The sequence below is a fragment of the Peromyscus californicus genome, unplaced genomic scaffold (genome assembly GCF_007827085.1).
Source record: "Peromyscus californicus insignis strain IS unplaced genomic scaffold, ASM782708v3 Scaffold_7__1_contigs__length_154581171, whole genome shotgun sequence".
NCBI lineage: Eukaryota > Metazoa > Chordata > Mammalia > Rodentia > Cricetidae > Peromyscus > Peromyscus californicus.
Genome location: NW_026294595.1, coordinates 67,796,864 through 67,817,595, shown reverse-complemented (window position 1 = coordinate 67,817,595; position 20,732 = coordinate 67,796,864). Strand labels below are relative to the sequence as shown.

Genomic DNA, 20,732 nt, shown 5'->3' with positions numbered 1-20,732 from the left:
CATCCCCAGTACCTCTTGGAGGCAAGAGGATCAGAAATTCAAGGTCATCATAGTTACAGAGAGGGTGGGGGATATATGAAAGCACTTTGGAATATTTAAATAAAAACAAAAATATAAAATAATGATGATGATTCCTGGGAGAACAGAAGTGGGACTCCCAGAATATGCCAGTGGCGTCTCTGGACTCACTCTGTCCTCGAGTCTCTCATCACACTTGTTCAGAGGGGAAACTCAAACCACCTCCCTCTAGAGATTCTAGGCTCATGCCCAGAGTTTAGGGGTTTCTGTTTTCATAGTAATAACTACAAACTGTTGGGCACTTATTACCCACCAAGTGCTGTTCTGAGTGCTTCGTGTATATTCACTCATTTTATTTTCATAATCATATGAGGCGAGTACTAAGCATGTGACCAACACTTGATCCCCATGACAATGCAATGGGGTAGGAACTGCATTTCCTACTTCTGGATGACGAAACAGAGACACAGAAAAGTTAAACAATTCAGCAAGTAATGGAGCTAAGAGTTGAAAACAAAGTCGGGTGGTGGTGGCGCACGCCTTTAATCCCAGCACTCGGGAGGCAGAGCCAGGTGGATCTCTGTGAGTTCGAGGCTGGCCTGGTCTACAGAGTGGGATCCAGGATAGGCACCAAAACTACACAGAGAAACCCTGTCTTGAAAAACCAAATCTAAAACAAACAAACAAAAAAGAGTTGAAAACAAGTCTACATGGTTGCAGCCCTTGCTCAAACCCTGCTTATCTGGTGGCTTATCCTGAAGCAGAAGGCATTGCTCACCCCTGCCTCCTGGGGACAGTCTCCTAACAGTTCAGGACACAGAAAGCTAATGACTCTGGATATGGAGCCAATCCCACAGAGCCAGCATTGCATTGACCAGGTGGCAATACAGAGCCTGAAGCAACCCTAACCCATTCTCATTCACCCCATCTGCAAAAGCACTCATGAACAGTGGTAACAGTGTGTTGCACATCTATGACTCTTTAAGGGGGAAAAAGCACCTACTATGTGTTGACCCTGGGGTGTTTTATTGATGATATGACCTTTTATTGATTTATGGCAGTTTGAGGGACTGTCCAAAACCTTTACTCATATGTGGCTTAATCCCAGCAATAACTTTAGCAAGTGGAAATACTATCAGCCCCACTCTATACAGAGGAGGTTAAGACACAGGTTAATTAGTTTTCCCACAATCACTATCAGAGTTTTTGTTCATTTATTTCTGAGAAGGGGATTTGATATCTCTATCAAGTATATGCATAGCTGAGATTAATATTTCACCGGGTTTTTTTACTTCGGTATGTGTGATGCATTCTGATATTTTCTACTTATTTTGTATTTTATTCTGTGCTATTTTTTTCTTAAATTCTGGTCATAAATGCCCACATGGACGGGAGCCAGCTTATATCATTTAGATCTTACAAAGCACTTGCTTAGCATACAAAACACCCAGATGAAAAGAAAAACCATGCTTTCACCTGTATGTAGAAGCTTTGAAAGCTGATTGGTGGAAGCAGAAAGCAGAATAGTGGTTGCCAGGGGCTGGAACTGGCAGGGATAGCAGGGGCTGGGGAGAGTGGGCCCTGGGGACAGGGATGCAGTGGCAAAGGAGTGGGAGCTAATGTCTTGTAGCACGGTGGGGTGGCTGTGGTTGACAACGATTAATTATATACAACAAACTAGCTAGCAGACAGCATTTTCAATGCTCCACATAAAGGATACCTGTTTTAAGGTGATGGATATGCCCCATTAACCCAATCTGCGCATTGTGCATGGACACATGTAATGAAATGTCAAAGTCTGCCCCGTAGACATGTACAATTATTGTGTGTCAAGGAAATTTTTTCCCAGTGTATTTTTTAAGTTTTGGCCATGACCCACTAATTTGATTTCATAACCATTAGTGAGTCACCACTTGCCCTTACACAGGCTGAGTCAATAGCGGGAAGGGTCACGGCCAGGACTCAAACCTCAGTGAGGTGGCTCCACAGCCTGAAGCCTTGGGATAAAGAACAGTTTGGGCAGGCATGGTAGAGGCCTGATACTCTGATACTCAGGAGGCTCAGACGGGAAGATCATGAGTTTGAAGCTAGCCTGGACTACATAACAAGACCCTGTCTCAAAAAAAAAAAAAAAAAAAAAAAAAAAAAGCAGCAGGAGGACTGGAGAGAGGGCTCAGCAGTTAAGAGCCCTTGTTGCTCTTGTGGAGGACCTACATTCGATTCTCAGCACCCACATGGGAGCTAGCAACCATCTGTAACTCCAGTTTTGGGGATCCCAAGCCCTCTTCTGGCACCCACTTCAAGGGCACCAGGCATGTACAGAGTGCACGTAATAATGCAGGCAAAGCACTTAGCATACATAAACTAATTTACATAAAAAGAAAAAGCAGGCAGGTAGTGGGTTGGGGAATAATAACTCAGTTGCCTCAACCAGAAAGGCTTGGGTCCCGAAACCCTGGCTAGGGGTGTTGAGAGAATGAGGAGATGACAGACACACAGACAGGGAAGCTGGGAGGGATCAGGTAAGGTTCTGTTCCCATTGCTGCCATAACCTGAAATCTCAGTGAGGTTATTATGCACAGTACGGGGCAGGGGGGCAGCTAGCTGGGTAGGAGGGCTCCGTGGGTCTCTGCAGGGAGTAGTCTCAGACTGTACACATCAGGAGGAGGAAGCTGCACACACTGATCAATAACCCATAAACTCTCATACTTGGACTCCCAAGAAAATCTTTGCCAATTCTCCTGAGCCTTTGTCAACTGTCCCATGGGTCTCAGGTCTTGAAGTCCTTGACCTGGGTATGCCCAGGCCAAAACGCACATTCACTTGGGACTTCACTCACTCAAGGTTCTCTCTACTCCCTCCCTCAGTCAGTAAAATTCATGAGGATCTGAGTTAGATCCCTTGGACTCCCTCAAAAGGGGCAAGGTAGCTCATGCCTATAATCTCAGAGTGGCGTGGAGAGGGGGCGGGCAGAGAGAGGAGAATTCCAGCAGGCTAACCAGCCTAGCCCACCCGGTGAGTCCCCAGGCCTGTATCGAAAATCCACGTGGTGGGAAAGGCTGGAAATAGGGCTCAGCAGGTAAGGCCACTGTCTGCTCTTGCAGAGGACTCTAGTTTGATTTCCAGTACTCATAAGTGGGCTCCCAGTCATCTGTAACTCCAGTTCCAGGGGACCAGATGCCCTCTTCAGACTCCATGGGAAACAGGCATACATGAGGTACACAGACGTACATGTGGGCAAAACACTTATACATAGAAATAAAAACAAAGAAACAATTTTAATCAAGGTGGATGGCACTGCAGGATTCCAAGGTTCCCTGTGCCAGGCAGCAAGACTTGGGCTCTTGCCACATTATCTCTGCTGCCTGAGCCTATTTTCCAATGCACCCACGTCCTTCATAGGCATTATTTGTGACTTTTGTCCTGTCTGTTTGTACTCCTCCCCAGGTGTGTGGGGGGGAGGTGTGCGCGCACGTGCCAGAGGTCAACCTGGTTTCTCAGGTTCCATCCACTTTGATTTCTAAAAAAGATTCATTTATTTTTATGTAATGCGTATGAGTGTTTTGCTTGCATGTCTGTAAGTGCACCATATGTGTGCTGGGTGCCTATGGGTCAGGAGAGGGCACCAGATTCCGTGGAACTGGAGCTACAGATGGTTGTGAGCCACCATGTGGAGACTGGGAACTAAGCCTGGGTTCTCTGCAAGAGCAGCAAGTGTTCTTAACTGCTCGTCCACCTCTCCAGACCCTAATTTAAAAAAAATAAATACAAATTTTAAAAGTGGGGAGGTTGGTGAGATTATTCAGTGAGTAAAGGCATTTGTCTCACGTACCTAGCAGCCTGAATCATGTCCTCCAACCCCACACAAAGATGGAAGAATAGAAAACCCCACAAAGTTATCCTCTGACCTCCACATGTATGCCACATGTAGGCATACATGTCTACACACACACACACAGACACACACAGAGATGATGATGATGATGATGATGATGATGATGATGATGATGATAAAAAATTTTGAAAAAAAAAATTTTGAGACAGTGTCTCTCTACATAGCCCGGGCCGTCCTGGATCTCACTCTGTAGACCAGTCTGGCCTCAAACTCACAAAGATCCGCCTGCCTCTGCCTCCTGAGCGCTGGGATTAAAGGGGTGTATCACCATGCACAGCAACAAAAAAATTTAGAAAGAAGAAGAAGCAGTGAGAGCTGGAGTTGGTGAAGCTGGTCATGGGGAGGGTGGCAGTGACATGATGGTGTGGATGGTGGGGAGAAAAGAACATGAGGTGACTGTCACAGCAGCACCTGTACCCCCTCTCCAAGCCAAACTGAGTTTCCTCCGCCCTCCCCAGCACTTCCCAGAGCACTTGGACCATTTTGTGGAGAACATGGAGGACTTCTCCAATGACCTGTTCAGCAGCTTCTTTGATGACCCTGTGCTGGATGAGAAGAGCCCTCTGCTGGACATGGAACTGGACTCCCCTGCTCCAGGCATCCAGGCTGAGCACAGCTACTCCCTGAGTGGGGATTCTGCACCCCAGAGTCCCCTTGTGCCCATCAAGATGGAGGACACCACCCAAGGTAAGATGTGCAAGGGCCCAGGAGGGAGGAAGCTTCTTGTGTGGGGGGAGGCGGGGGACGGGACACGGGAGAGGCACTCTACAGGCTGAGACTCCCTGGGCATCTGCCCACAAAACCCGTCCAACAGCTCCTGGCCTTTTGACTTCCCCTGAAATCAAAACCATTTGGCCACTTCTCAGAGGGTGTGCCCTGACTTCAGTAAACAAGCAGATCACACAGAGTGGTCCTTAGGCTGTGATGTCACTGACAACCTGTTACAAATGCAGAGCCTGGAGCTGCTGGAGGTGGCTTACAGGAATGTGCCCACCACTCAAGCATGAGACCTGAGTCTGAGTCTCCAGCAACCACATAAAAACTGGGCAGCGGTGGGTTCTGTAACCGTAGGGCAGGTGCGTGGAGGAGAATAAACTGGGAAACAGGTAGAGTCTGGAAACTTGCTGGCCAGACATCTTAACTGAAACAGAGAACTCCAGGTTCAATGAGAGACTGGGCCTCAAACAGTGATTTGGAGATCAGTAGAGGAAGACATCTAACATCCACCCACCTCGGCCCTCCGCAGGCACAAACACACACACCTGAGCATGCACCTGTGTCCCCTCCCATACGCATCCACACACATCAAATAAAATCAGATCTGGCCATAGTGATGCACATCTCTCATCCCAGCACTCAGGATGCAGAGATAGTCAGATCTCTGAGAAGTGGAGGCCAGCCTGGGCTACAAAGTAAGTTCCCGGACAGCTAGAGCTACATAGAGAGACCCTGTCTTAAAAAATAAATAAATAAAATAAACCATAATAATAATAATAAATGCCCAGCTGCAGCCAGCCCAGCATGGTAATGCACACTGGTAACCACGGGGCTGGGTGGGTGGATGGTAAGTCTGAGGCCAGTCTGGGCTGCATAGTGAGACCTTCTCTCCAAACACACAAACTACGAACAACAAATGAGGGCTGGCCGGACAGCTCAGCCACTCCTCCTGGTTGAGAGCACTGGCCGCTCTTCCAGAGGTCCTGAGTTTAATTCACAGCACCCACATGGTGGCTCCCAACCACCTATAATGAGATCCAAAGCCCCCCTCAGTCGAGCAGACAAACTTGCAGGCAGAGCACTCACACATAAATAAATCAATGTTTTTAAATGAAACGGGAGGATAGAAAGTTCAAAGTCAACCTGGGTAACTTAGTGAGATCCTGTCTCAAAAATTTACAAAAGGAAAAAGAGACTAGCGTTCAGTGCAGTCATGGTCAGTCCATGGCTTCTACTGTGCAGGACACACTAGGTTCAATTCTAAACAAACAAAAATCCAAACTGCAGCACCCACTCAGCCCTGCTGAGTCTGAAACCCTGTAGCTAGGACCCAGCATATCAGGGGCTGCTGAGAACCACTGACTTAGAGCACACAGTGGAGGTAATTAAATAATAGATGAGATTAGGCATGATGGTGCCTACCTGTGATCTCAGCACTTGAGAAGCTGAGGGAAGGTGGATCGTGAGCCTGAGGCCAGACTGGCTACCTAGCAAGTTCCAGGACAGCCCTGGATTGCAACATAGACCAACCTCAAAATAATAACCACAACTACAAAAATCATCACCCTAAATATGGACAGATTACAGAGAATCTAGAACCTCCCATCTCCTTATACCGACATCCTCCAAAATACCTCTGAGGAGCCCTATTCCAATTATTGCTCCTGAAGTGGGGCTCAGTGTAGCAACCCTCTCTTCCAACTTCTATCTTCAAAGTGAACAGCCCCCTGCCTCCGAATTTCTCCTCCAAGGTAATCACACTGTGCCCCACCCCCAAAATACCTCTTATCTGGTCATTTCCTCTAAGACAGGAAATCTTGGTCCTGTCATTTTTGGCTGAATAATCACACAGACCTGTCTCTTGTTTTTGTTTTGTTTTGTTTGTTTGTTTTTGTTTTGTTTGTTTTTTTCCTTCAAACATTTATTTATTATGTATACAATGTTCTGTCTGCATGTATCCCTGTGGGCCAGAAGAGGGCACCAGCTCTCATTGAAGATGGTTGTGAGCCACCATGTGGTTGTTGGGAATTGAACTCAGGACCCCTGGAAGAGCAGCCAGTGCTCTTAACCGCTGAGCCAGCTCTCCAGCCCCTGAAAGTCTTTTTTAAAAGATGAAAATAATATATACCTGAGAGTTCTGGACAGGATTGAAAAAAAGTATCCATAAAGCTCCCAGCTCTAGGCCCAGCGTGGGATATATATCAGCAACCGGCCACTGGTTTTGTGGGCACATTAAAGTCCTATTAATTCCAGGAGTGGCTAGAGCAGTCAATGGAATTTGTTCATTTTCTCTTCCAGAGGCTTTGAGCATGAGTTCTTGATTGTCACATCTATGAAATGGGGAGAAAGTGGTGCCTCCCCAGAGTCGTAGTTCATGAGCATTGGGGTCTTAGTCTGTATTGTGCTGCAGAGGCTCCCCAGGGGTGACAGGTCCTTGCCTTCCCTGCCAAGAAGGCAGGGACACTTTCTAAAGTCTTGGGAGGGCCCATGGCTTGGGACTGCTGAGGTCCCAGCTGCTCACCACACCTTAGCACCTGCCAAGCTCCTGGACCTCTGTGAGGTCTCTGACTCCAGCCTGGGAAGAGCTGGGATATGATACAGACCCTTCTCATCCCATGATAGTCTCCATCCACCCTTCTCGCTGGCTCAGCAACTCCTCAGCCGCCCAGGTCTATTTTTAAAGCAATTTGTCTGTGGCCCTTTGTGGGGGCAGCTTCCCGAACGCCCACAGCTTGGCCCTGTAATTTGGAAAGACAGTGGGTGTTCCTGAACTCTAGGGCTGCCTGTGGCCCAGGGCTGAGTTCTCAGGCTCCCAGCAGGGAGGAGCCTGTCCTCTGAGGTGGGACCAGACCATCTCTGACTCCTCTCTACACCCATAGTGGGCCCCAGAGTCCCTACATCCCACCCCTGCAAGCTGACCCCCTGGCTCCTGCCTTACTGCTGCAGTACTCCCTTGGAATGAGAGACACCCACTGCCCACTGGAGAATGCTGAGGCATACCAGCCCTGCAGCCCAGGTGAGGCCAAAAGACCCACTACATGACTACGTGTTAGGAGGTGGAGTCTGCCATGGGCAAACCTGTAGCTAGAGTTTTCCTGCCTGGCCCACAGTCAGGGCAAATCTCTCTCACCTGCCAGTCCCACATCCACTCAGACCCGATCAAGTAAACACAGAGACTTATATTGGTTACAAACTGTATGGCCGTGGCAGGCTTCTTGCTAACTGTTCTTACAGCTTAAATTAATCCATTTCTATAAATCTATACCTTGCCACATGGCTCGTGGCTTACCGGCATCTTCACATGCTGTTTCTCATCGTGGCAGCTGGCAGTGTCTCTCTGACTCAGTCTTCCACTTCCCAGCTTTATTCTCCTCCTTGTCCCGCCTACACTTCCTGCCTAGCCAATGGCCAATCAGTGTTTTATTTATTGACCAATCAGCAACACATTTGCCATACAGAACATCCCACAGCACAAACCTAATCCCTCTCCTACCTCCGTGAGTCCCCATCACTGAGTCCTACGGACTCGCCCTTTGAACTTCGTTCCTAACGTCATATGTGGTACCCCAGTATGGAGAAGGCCTTGGGTTCCATCCCCAGCACCAGCATACACGGGGCACGGTGGCACACACCTATAATCCTGATGCTGGGAAGGTGGAGGCAGGAGAACCAAGGTCACCAAGGTCATCCTCAGCTACATAGCAAGTTCAGAGTCAGTCTGGACTACTTGAGACCTTGTCTCTAACAAATAAGCAAATAAACAAAGAGGCTGCAGAGGTGGCTCACCCGTTAAGAGCACTGGGTTCAATTCTAGAAGGGCCTGGGTTCAATTCCCAGCACCCACATAACAGATCACAGCTGTCTGCAAACTCCAGTTCTAGGGAATGTGACACCCTCATACAGACATACGTAGACAAAGCACAATGTATGTGAAATAAAATTAAAAAACAAAGGTGACTTTTTTCTTCTAAGTCTTTCCTCTCTGTTCCTACTGTTCGCCTTCGCCCAGGCCTCATCTTCTCTCTCCTGGACCATTTAGTTCAACAGCATCCCCCCAAATACCTCCCTGCCCCTCTTGTCAGTCCCCGCCCACCCCCGCACCTGGAGATATAGCCAGTCTGCTTGCTCCTTTCACATAATTGGGTTTCAAAGCTCACATTCAAATCTAAAAATGATGAGCACCTGAGCAGCTCTTAAGTCTGCCCCCAATCTATGAAATTGCTAATCTGGGGGTGTACATGGACGTTAGCACCCTTCATACAATTCTGGGAAATAAGACAACATGAGAGGTGCCTTCCAAGACAGCAGTCCTCAGCCATCCACTCCCGTGGCCACATTCCAAATCTTACCACCCCCAGAAACTGCAGCCATCTATTATTATTATTATTATTATTATTATTATTATTATTATTATTATTATTATTAGAGTGTGTAGGATGAAGGAGGGTGCACATGTACCACGGATCACGTGTGGCGGTCACAGGGTAACTTTGCAGAGTCTGTTCTTTCTCCTACCTTTATGTGGTGGTTTCCGGGGCTCAAACCCAGGTCACCAGGCTTGCACAATGAGCCATCTCACTGGCTGTGATTTTTTTCAAACATGTTTTCAATCACAGCTGTGGCTGTCAGCTGCTGCTAGGGTACCTCTGCTTTCAGAAGTCTGTGGATCTCACTCATCAGAACAGGAGCTCCTCTTAGCTACCCTATAGTCTATCTTGGCGGGGAGTGTACGGTGGAACGGTTCACATCATGGTGGCTGGGAAGCAGCCGAAAGAGCCAGAGTTATGCCTTTTAAATTAAGAGTCCAAGGATTGCAGATGGCCGGGTGAATAAGAGCCTCTGCTGCAGGAGACTCAAGTTGGATTTCCCAGCACTCATGTCATGTCAGTGGCTCACAAGCACCTGTCCCTCGGGCTTCAGGAGATCCAATGTCCTCTTCTGCACACACCTGCTCTTACATGCACATAGACTCATAATTTTAGCATAGTAAAAAGAAATCTAAACTTATGAATCCCAGCATGTTCAAACCCCTCTGGCTCCTCAGCACTTTGGGATAGAGGTACAGCTCCAGGGCAGCTCCCAAGGCCATGCTTCCTGTTAACCTTTCTGACTCCACCATCCCTGTCCCGGACTGTTCTCATGCTGTGGGGCAGTGTTTACCGAATAGAGATAATCCTGTTAACACTAGTTACTGCTTAACGAACATCCATTTCTTGCAGGCACTGTGCTTAGTGTTTACAAGCACTATACCGGCAATTCTTAAAACCCCCCATCGGGTCTGTCCTGTTTATGTCCTTATTTTCCCCCATGTGTGTTTGTATGTAGTCTTGTGTGTGCGTATGTGTGTGCACGTGCATGGGATGTGTGTGCACGTGCATGGCGAGGTCAAGTATCTTCCTCAGTCACTCACCCATTACTTTTGAGGCAGGGTCTCTCATTGAACCTGGAGCCCAGTGATTGACTGGACTGGCTGGCCAGTGAGCCCTGAAGGTCCTCCTGTATCACTGCACTGATGGGCACATGCTGTTGTGCCCAGCTCTTTTTTTTTTTTTTTTTCCGAGACAAGGTTTCTCTGTGTAGTTTTGCTGCCTGTCCTGGATCTCGCTCTATAGACCAGGCTGGCCTCAAATTCACAGAAATCCTCCTGGCTCTGCCTCCCGAGTGCTGGGGTTAAAGGCATGTGCCACCGCCGCCTGGCTGTGTCCAGCTTTTTATATGGGTGCCAGGGATCTGAACTAAGGTCCTCATTCTCTCTCAGCAAGCCCTTTGCAAACCAAGCCATCTCCTCAGCCCCACTTGCTCCATTTTAAAGACGAGGAAGCTGAGACTCAGAGAGGATAAGCAGCTTGCCTAAGGTCACGCAGCCGGTCGGGGGGGAGGTCTAGGTGCTGTGGCCAAGCCCGTTCTGTGAGCGTCTAGACACAAAGATGCTCTTGCCGCTTCTGGTTCCAGCCCACCCATCTCACTTCACCAGAGTGGCTCAGCTTTCCTGCCTGCCCCCGGATGGGCACTCTGACATCTCTCCTCAGTCCAGGGTACTCACCGGTAGGCAGAAGTCGGTCAGAGCTCTCTGCTCAGGGAGCCCCTGAACCTGAGTACTTCCCATTTCATCCTCCCCACAGATGTAGAACGTGGAGCGTGGGCCCTGGGACACAAACTGTGCTCCATTATGGTGAAGCAGGAGCAGAGCCCGGAGTTACCCGTCGACCCTCTGGCTGCCTCCTCTGCCATGGCTGCTGCTGCTGCCATGGCCACACCACCACTGCTGGGCCTCAGCCCCATCTCCAGGCTGCCCATTCCTCACCAGGTGAGCCTAGGAACTAGTGATAGGGGCTGAGGGAGGGAGTGAAGGCTGAGGGGAGACAGAGGGCAGTGACACCCAATGTCCTGGACTCCACCCCAGGGCTCCACAAGCTGGGAACCTGGGGGGCTGAGGGTCCTCTGCCTCCCACACTGGCCACCCCTTCACCATCCTCCAGTGCCTGCCAAGCATGCTGGGCCCTCCCTGCATGCAGAGAAAGCTTTCAGGGCACCAGGCAGGGCTGAGGTTAGTTTCGAAGTCAAGGGAGATACGTACCCCAGGGTACTTCCTTTCCTTTTAAGTTTCAGGACTTGGAGAAAGATCAACATGTAAATGCAAAAAAAAAAAAAAAGGTGTTGTATTTTAGTTAGTTTGCATTTAGATTAATAAGCCACGCTCATAACCAACCTTACCTCCACTTCTGGAGTGTATAGGTAACAGTTGTAAGCCCAAGACCCTTCAGGAGTGAGGCCCAGACCACTGGCTTCTGGGAGAGCCTCTGCTGGCCACGCTTGCTCCTGACTGTCGACAGACTTACCTTCTCTCTTTTCTTCAGCTTCCTTCCCTGTAACATAAGTGCAAGCCACAAGGCCTAAAGTTCCATAGTTTAAAACAAACAAACAGACAAACATTAATCCCTAGGCAGGGGGTTCGCCTCCTGCTGGCCACCTGGGTTCAAAGTAGGTGGTCATAAACAAGGAAGCCCTTCCCACTCCCAAGGTTCAAGGGCTGATTGACAACCAGCTAGATTCTTAGAGACCTCCAGGACCGGCTCAGTCAGCATCAGAAGGATGAAGGAACCACGGTGGAGAAACGGAAGTTCCCAGGAGTTAAGCCCCAAATCATGAAGTCAGAAATTTCGAAGCTGCGTTCCCCAGCGTGGCCTGTCAGACCCTAGGGCGGAGGATTCCCACTCTAGACAGTGCAGGTTACGGGAGCCAGTCTGGGAAGAGCCCCAGCACTGCACACTGCAGTCCCCTAGTGTCCCCTCAGGTCCCCTTATCTGCCGTGCGGACATGGAGCTGGGTGTAGACCAGGGAATGGCCAGCTCCTGGACACCCTGCTCTCTCTCTGTTCTTCCTCACTGTCCAGTGTTCAGCACTCTGTCCCTCCCAGCCCCACGGCGTTGTGATCTCTGCTGCCAGCAGACCCAGCGGGACGAGACAGTCCCAAGAGCCACACCCACCTCACAGAGATCACCACTTACATGCGTGTTGGTGAAGTTCATATGTACAAAGCCACACATGTTCCTGAAGCCCTTTCTAGAACAATACTCCGGAATTTAAATAAATAGGAATACACACTTGTTAAGAATGCACCTCTGGGGCCGGGCGGTGGTGGCGCACGCCTTTAATCCCAGCACTCGGGAGGCAGAGCCAGGCGGATCTCTGTGAGTTCGAGGCCAGCCTGGGCTACCAAGTGAGTCCCAGGAAAGGCGCAAAGCTACACAGAGAAACCCTGTCTCGAAAAACCAAAAAAAAAAAAAAAAAAAAAAAAGAATGCACCTCTGGTTTCACCCGTGCCTTGTTCAAAGCCGCTCAAGGAGGGCTCTCGCTGCTGCAGGCTTCCTTGTATGAGCCCGCCTCCCATTTGTATCCCACGTCCCATTTCAGCTTTCTCTGAGCCTTGGCCAATTGATTCCTCCTGAACTATTGTTCCCAATCATCCAACAGCTAGTGTAAGACTAACATGACCTCCTGTCCTCATGGCAACCACATACCAAGGCCTACATGGCTTTCATAGTTGGTGAAGGGTCAGCCTCTGGAAGGTGGCATGGCCCCAGACGCCACGGGAATCCTGCTTCCTGGGATTCAGTTCTGCCCTACAGTGTGGAGCACCCCTCTCTGCTCTTAGTGTGGCTTCTCCAAGCATTAGAACTTGCCTCTCTGTTCTGTCTGGGCTGAGCCCAGGACTCTTGCGGCCAGCCATTCTTCCAACCATGCAGGATGGACCTCCAGCCTGAGGGAGGGAGGAGGGCGAATAGTGTGATGAGGATTGTCCCAGGGGCAGGTGATGGAGCTGAACCTGTCTCTTCCTCAGGCCCCAGGAGAAATGACTCAGCTGCCAGTGATCAAAGCAGAACCCCCAGAAGTGAGCCAGTTCCTCAAAGTGACACCAGGTAAGCATGCACAAGAATGACTCTGATTACAGACAGACAGACAGCATCCTGCTCCCTTGTCCAGTCCACCCCTCCCTCAAAACTCCCACTTCTCCCCCCAGATGTTCTCACCTTCCCAATCTCTCGCTCTCAATCTCTCTATGCTCCCTCTTTTTCTTCCATTCCTTCTTTACTCAATCTTCAAGTGCCATCGTTCTACCAACCCCATTCCATTTGCTGATCCCCCTTCCACCCACTCACTAACTGAAGAACACTTTATAATCACCGGTCACCTTCCATCCATCCATCCACCCATTCATCCATCACTTACTCAACCATCCACTCATCTATTTATCCATCTACCCATCTACCCATTTATCCATCCAAACATCTGTCCATCCATCCATTCACCCATCTGTGTATCCAACTATCCATTCATCTATGAATCCATCTATCACTCTACCACCCACCCATCCATTCATTCATCTATTCATCCATCCATCCAACTAAAAAACCATCCATATGCCCATCTATCCATCAAACCATCCACCAAACATCCATTAATTCATCTATCTACCCATCTACCCACCCAACCAAACACCCATCTATCTATCCATGCATCCAACCAAGATTTACTGGGTACCATCTTAATTGTCCTAGGTATTGTCAAAGCAAAGAGAGAAGACAATCTCTGTACCAAGTAGATCATAGGGTTCCTAAGGTCACAGACTCAGCAGTGATATAGGTGTGCAGATAGCAAATCCACAGGGAACCTGTACAGCTCATTGGGTCAAGAGGCCATGGTCAGCTTCTGTGAGTTACTGGAGTGAGAGACGGTAGCAGAATCGTTCTAATCCCACCATATTAACATGTCAACATTGATTCAACATCTATTATACATGTGTCAAGCCCTGAGCTAAATACCACAAGATTGGAAATACAAATAAGGTACCATAGGTGCTTATATACGGAAGAGAAGCCATTCTTTTCAGAGTGGGATCCATAAGAGACAAGTAAGCATCATAGAAAGGAGAAAGCCTTCTGTGGGTGCCAACCTATGCCAAACCCTGCTCTCCGTGGCCATGGAGCCCAGGTTTCCACACCTGGATCTGTGCCATCCCGGGAGCTTTCCCAGCATCGCTGCTTAGACACCTCTTTCTGACACCTGCTGAGAGTGTCGGTCTTCCTGCTGCTCTGGCCATGAAGCGAAGCGGACAGTGTGGAGGAGGAGCATCACTCCTCACCGCTCTGCTGCAATCCCAACACCTGCCACCCTGTCCCTGAAACTGGATCAGTGTTTTAGAGTCAGAGAAAGGAAAAGGGAGGACACTGGTCAGCCTGAGCCCCCTGGATCTGCTTGGAGACCTTAGTCCCCTCTGGACTTTCAGAGCTGGGGCTTAAAGAACCTGAATCCTGTAAAGCCACAGGTAGGGGAGCATGTGGCCCAGGGGCTCCTCACCAAGGTTGCAGGGGCCTTCCTCTGCACTGTCAGAGATGGGCAGTACTCAGCAGTCATTTTTCCTGGCACTGCCAAGGGGCTTCTCATATTACAGCTGAGGCTAAGGGCCTATCAGCACATTTCCTTCGGGGACAGGGCTGGCACAGGCCATGTTCAGCTGAACTCACGATGTCAGAGCAGACATGAGGTGCAACCCTACTAACCTAGCCCTCTACTTTTTGCAGAGGACCTCGTACAGATGCCTCCAACACCCCCCAGCAGCCATGGCAGTGACAGTGACGGCTCCCAGAGTCCCCGCTCTCTGCCCCCTTCCAGCCCTGTCCGGCCCATGGCCCGCTCCTCCACGGCCATTTCCACCTCGCCGCTCCTCACTGCCCCTCATGTAAGTAACTAAGGATGGGCTGACCCTGGAGGTGAGGTGATAAATAGGTTTACCCAGTGCCCTCATCAGTGAAGGGGTCAGGAAGCTCCACATCTGATACTTATCCCATCAGATTCAGGGAGGTGCCCAGCAGGCAAGTAAGGGGGAGTTTTTCAGTTCTGCCTCAAGATGAATGGAAATCAAAGGTAGAAAGATAAGGTCCAAGAAGGCCTAGAAGGCACATTGTCGTGGAGCCGAGAACCTGACATTTCTCAACCCTGGCAAGTGACCCAGGCTATTTGGGGGCAACATGGAAAGAGACCCTGAACCCTGGGAGGGCATGGATCCTCCTAAATTGAAATTGTGGGGAGGGACACAAGGGGGGTGCTGTTTAGGGGGCCCCGGGCAAATGAGCTTTGAGACTGGATTCTAGGGTAGGACAGGGGAAAGGGCCTCCCAAAGTCATTCTGACACTCGATGCATGTCACTGGACTTAACTCAGAGGGTTCCCCTTTCCCAAGGAGGAAAGTGAGGTTCAGAGAGCTGAGCTCACAGCAGTGCTCAAATGTGAAGCCAGAATTGTCTGTTTTCTTCAGAAACTACAGGGGACATCAGGGCCACTGCTCTTGACAGAAGAGGAGAAGCGAACCTTGATCGCCGAGGGTTACCCCATCCCCACCAAACTCCCCCTCACCAAGGCTGAGGAGAAGGCCTTGAAGAGGGTACGCAGGAAAATCAAGAACAAGGTAAGGCTGGAGCCATCCCTACCCTAAGACTACGGGAACTTCCACTGAGGAGGGCCTCTGTCCCCTGATGATGTCAGCTCTGAAACTGGGAATGACCCAGGAAGTGGCTAGTTGGCAATGGTGACCCTTGTTTGGGAACTCCCTCCTTTAGATCTCGGCCCAGGAGAGTCGCCGCAAGAAGAAGGAGTACGTGGAATGTCTAGAAAAGAAGTAAGTGTTCCAGAGCGGGCAGGGCCGGGACTCCAGCCTGGTGTGCTGTCCTCAGCCGGAGGCCCGGCTGCAGGCGATGGGGTGGTAGTGGGCAGCGGCTGTGGGGCAGCTGAGTCTATGGGGATGCCTTCAGCCTGTGTCTGCCTGATCCTTCCAGGGTGGAGACATATACATCAGAGAACACTGAGCTGTGGAAGAAGGTGGAGACCCTAGAGAATGCCAACAGGTGAGTGGTACCCCCTGTGTCCCACCTACCCCACTAAAGGTGCTGGCTGGCTCTGGGAGGCAGGGGAGAAGATAGATAGCCAGGTCAGGATAATACCCCAGAATGTACCCCAGGAACTGGGAGCTCTGATGTCCTGCCGGTCCCTGGCTTCCCAGCTGACTTTAACTACACATAACTCTAGACATCTGACAGGCTGGTAAGATGCTCAAGTAAGACTACACAGGACAGAGACTTTCCAGATGTGCTCCGCAGCATCAGCATCAGCATCAGCACTATCTCTCAACTTGTTAGGAATGCTTATTCTCTCTCGAAGGGCATAATGGTGCACGCCTTTAATCCCAGCACTTGAGAGGCAGAGGCAGGCAGATCTCTGAGTTCCAGGTCAGCCTGGTCTACAGAGGGAGCTCCAGGACAGTCGGGGCTACATAGAGAGACCCTGTCTCAAAGAAATAAACAAAAACAAAGAAATACTTATTCTCTGACCCAAGGTTGGGTTTACTGAATCATTCACTGCAGAGGGAAGGCCCAGCACTCTGGGTAGATTTTATTTTGTTTTGAGACTGAGTCTGGCTTAGAAGCGCTAAGGAGCTGAGGACAACCTTGAACTCCTTCCTGATTCCTCTGCCTCTGCCTCCTGAGTACTAGAGTACCACGTGTGCGTCACTGTGCCTGGATGCAATCAGTGTTGCTGCTGTTTATTTTATGTGTACGAATGTTTTGCCTGCATGTATGTCTGAATAGCACATGCGTGCCAAGTGCCCATGGAGGCCAGAAGAGGGTGTTGGATCTCCTGGAACTGGAGTTCCAGATGGTTATGAGCTGTCATGTGGATGCTGGGGACTGAGCCCAGGTACTCTGGAAAGCAGCCAGTGCTCTTAACCACCGAACCATCTCTTTCAGGGTTTTAGTATACCTTCCAGTAGTTCCCATGACTGTTAAATGTGCTGGCCTAGACCCTTGCTAGCCAGTTCCCCATTATGGCCTGAGAACTTGTAAGAAATCAGGAATTTCAGGACTTTCCTAAGATTGCTGGGTCAGAATCTACATAGCGTGCATGTGTATGTGTTGGTGTGTGTTATGTTATCTGTGTGTGTTATCCGTGTGTGAGTCTGTGTGTTATCTCTGTGTGTATCTGTGTGTGTTATCTCTGTATGTATCTGTATGTGTTATCTGTGTGTGTGAGTTATCTTTGTATGTGTGTTATCTCTGTGTGTTGTGTGTGTGTATGTGTGTGTGTGTGTGTGTGTCGCCAGAGGTCAACATCTGGTGTCTTCCATGGCTGTTCTTCACTTTAGCATTTAAAACAGGGTCTTTCACTAAGTCTGACACCCACTGGTTGGCTGAACTGGCTGGTTCTGTCCTGTGACCACTGTCCCTCTCCCCTGACACACGAGGGTTATAGCAGCCATGCCTGGCTTCCATGCCTGGATTCCTGGCTTTTTTTTTAGACAAGGTCTCTCTATTACTTAGCTCTGGCTGTCCTGGAACTCGCTATGTAGATCAGGCTGGCCTTGAACTCACAGAAATCCACCTGCTTTCTGCCTCTTGAGTGCTGGGACTAAAGGTGTGTGCCGCCATGCCTAGCTCATGCCTGGCCTTCTCACAGGGATGCTGGGGTCCACATTCAGATCCTTATGCGTGGGTGAGCACTTTACCTGCTAAAGCCCTTTCTCCAGCATCCCAGCTGCATTTTAACAAGCGCCCTGGATGACTCCATTGCACTTAGCTTGAGAAGCGTCAGTGCCACGGAACCCACATGGGCACCGGGCATGAGATCACAGCCCCGGGCTCTAGGCTCTTGCCCCACTCTGCTATCTCCTGAACCTCTGGGCCTAGTTTTCTTGGCACCAAGGACGTGACAGCAGCACTGGCTAACAGGACCTGTGTGAAGGTTCTAAGACACAATGACTGAAACCAGCATGGTGTGTGGCATTAAAGAATGCTCACCTGGCCGGGCAGTGCCAGCACACACCTTTAATCCCAGCAGAGGCAGGTGAATCTCTCTGAGTTCAAGTCCAGCCTGGTCTACAGAGCGAGTTCTAGGTCAGCCAAGGCTACACAGAGAAACCCTGTCTCAAAAAACAAAATAAAATAAAAAAAGCTCACCTGTTGATTTTGCCCCTTTTTATAATGCTGTTCTGAATTCTAGATAGTGCTCTGAGCTATGAATCCACTGAGGTGTTTGATATTATTTTCTAGAAGTAATTACAATAATACAGACAACAGCGTTTAGTAGGCACTTAACACACGACCATCTCCCAGCTGTGCTGAGGATTGAACCCAGGACCTTGCGCACACTAGGCAAAAGCTTAACCGCTATGCTAAGCTCCCTCTGGGATTTGTTTGTTTGTTTGTCTTTTGGAGTTTTTGTCTTTTTTTTTTAATTTTGAGTTACATTTATTTATTTATTGGGTATGTATGTGTACATACCATGGTGCACCTGTGCAGGGAGAGGACAACTTACAGGGTCTTCCTCTGTTGTGACTCAGCCCTGAACTTCCTATGTGCCCAGGAAGAGGCATCCTCCTGTTCCCGCTTCCGGAGACCCTAGCTGCATTTTCTCCCTTCCTTCCTCTGACCTAGCGGCTCAGGCCGAACCCAGCCACTGCCCTGATTGGCTTAAAGAATCCGCGACTCCACCCCCAGCCCCAATCAGGATAGGGGTGGAGCCTTCAAACTTCATCTAGCTACCTCTGCCCCTAAATATGGAAGAGCTTTAGGGAAATTTCGCCACCTGCTGTTCACTTCAGAAACTGCATGACCCCAGCTGGGTGGAGAAGTGCAATATTAACTGTTGAACACTTGAGTGTGTACCCAAAGGACCCCGTGCTGGGTAGTACCCAGTTCTTGCCCTCACTTAGCAATGGAGACTGACGTGGAAGTCCACAGATAAAGCTACAGTGTTACGGGTGTTGCGATGATAGTAATAGTAAAAACAGCAATCAAATTACCGTAAACAATGGCTGCCATTGACTGACCGCACTAGCCACTGTGCCAAGAGCCTTTCTCGTCGCATCAGGGTGCTTTGGGGTGCAAAGGAGGAAAGCTGATGTGTCTGTGACTGGTGTGAGTAAGAAAAAGATATATAACCTTTCCGTAGAAGAGTCAAGAACAATTCGGGGCACCCCCTTAGCTTCCGCAGGGTGACCCAGCTTTCCACCATGAGGCAGGCCCCCCAGTACCCAAGCCAGGGGGGCCAAGCTGGAGGTGACCTTTTGTGTCTTGACTAAAATGGGCACATAAGCATGAAGGCCTAGTCAGGAGCAGAACCGGCTCCCTTAGGAGAGGCCAGGATGTAGACATGGCCACCATGCCTGATCCCCCCTGGTGACTACTGTGCCTTCCTCAGGACCCTGCTCCAGCAGCTGCAGAAACTCCAGACTCTGGTCACCAGCAAGATCTCCAGACCTTACAAGATGGCGGCCACTCAGACCGGCACCTGCCTCATGGTAGGTGCTGCTCCCTAGCACAAGGCCACAGCGGGTAGCTCCTCTGGAGGCCTGCTCTCTAGGAGAGTGAGCAGAGCCTGAAGGGGCCAGCGGCCTGCCCAGGCCGGTTCTGACAGATGTGTGATTGATACCACTGAATCCAGTGAAGGGCAAATCCTTGGGAAAGTGGCTTCTACAGACTCGGGGAGGGTGGCTCTTTTTGGAATGGGTGATGGGGAGTCCCTGAGAGCTCCCAAAGGGCACCTAGGATAGGCTCAGCCTCTTTGGCCCTCTTCGTTGGTCTGTCTCCTGAGGGCAGGGCCTTATTGGAGCTCCCCAGGGACTCTTAGCTCCTTCTTGTCAACTTCCTGGGGCTGAGAATGTGATGTGGGGATATGTCCCCACCCTGGTCACAGCTGCAACCCTCCATTTCCCCTTCCTCTTTCTTCCCTTCCTGACTTCTCTCCCCTGAGGGTGAGAACCACATAGAACCCTCCCTCCTCTCTCTGATACTGCCTTCCATGTTCCCCCGGATTCAGCTGAGGGTGACCTGAGCAGCCTTGGCTTCAGGAGGGCAAGAGACTCCATCTCTAGGAAGCAGCCAGCTCTGGAGAGGCTTTCTTGGGAAAGCGCTGAGCTTCTTGCATGCGATGGGGTGGCCAATCTTGAAGGCCTGCCCTGCCCCAGATCTGATGACTGCTCTGCCCGTTACTAGGTGGCAGCCTTGTGCTTCGTTCTGGTGCTGGGCTCCCTGGCGCCCTGCCTTCCTGCCTTCTCTTCCGGCTCAAAGACTGTGAAGGAAGACCCTATTGCAGCTGACAGCGTCTACACAGCCAGTCAAAGTGAGTACCTCTCAGACTCGGGGTGGAAGCCAGATGCAAGAGGGAAGCCATGCCAGGTGCGCCGGCACACACCTTTGATCCCAGCACTCAGGAGGCAGAGACAAGTGGATCTCTATGAGCTCAAGGCCAGCCCAGTGTACATGGGGAGTTCCAGGCCAGCCAGGGCTACACAGTGAGACCCTGTCTCAAAAACGTTTTAAGGGCTAGAGAGGATGGCTCAGTGGTTTGATTCCTAACCACCCACATGGTGGTTACAGGTGGCTGCCAGCCACTGTAACTCCAGTTCCAAGGCATCCAGTGCCACCTTCTGGTCTCTGAAGGCACCAAGCACGCAAGTGATGCAGACACACAAAATCTCCATATACATTAAAAAAAATTAAAAATAAATATTTTTCAAAGATTGAGATTGGAAGCCTGGCAGTGGTGGTGCA

General features: G+C 50.0%; 1 protein-coding gene across 1 annotated transcript in view; it reads left to right on the top strand.

Annotated features, from left to right (window-relative positions):
* Creb3l1 (cAMP responsive element binding protein 3 like 1) overlaps nucleotides 1–20,732 on the top strand; it is a 42,875-nt gene that overhangs the window by 18,645 nt on the left and 3,498 nt on the right. The window contains exons 2-10 of the mRNA XM_052722483.1: nucleotides 4,372–4,600; nucleotides 10,753–10,937; nucleotides 12,972–13,050; nucleotides 14,713–14,870; nucleotides 15,446–15,595; nucleotides 15,747–15,805; nucleotides 15,963–16,031; nucleotides 19,381–19,480; nucleotides 20,175–20,301. Coding sequence (XP_052578443.1) covers nucleotides 4,372–4,600; nucleotides 10,753–10,937; nucleotides 12,972–13,050; nucleotides 14,713–14,870; nucleotides 15,446–15,595; nucleotides 15,747–15,805; nucleotides 15,963–16,031; nucleotides 19,381–19,480; nucleotides 20,175–20,301 — 1,156 coding nt within the window. The remainder of the gene's footprint in view (nucleotides 1–4,371; nucleotides 4,601–10,752; nucleotides 10,938–12,971; nucleotides 13,051–14,712; nucleotides 14,871–15,445; nucleotides 15,596–15,746; nucleotides 15,806–15,962; nucleotides 16,032–19,380; nucleotides 19,481–20,174; nucleotides 20,302–20,732) is intronic.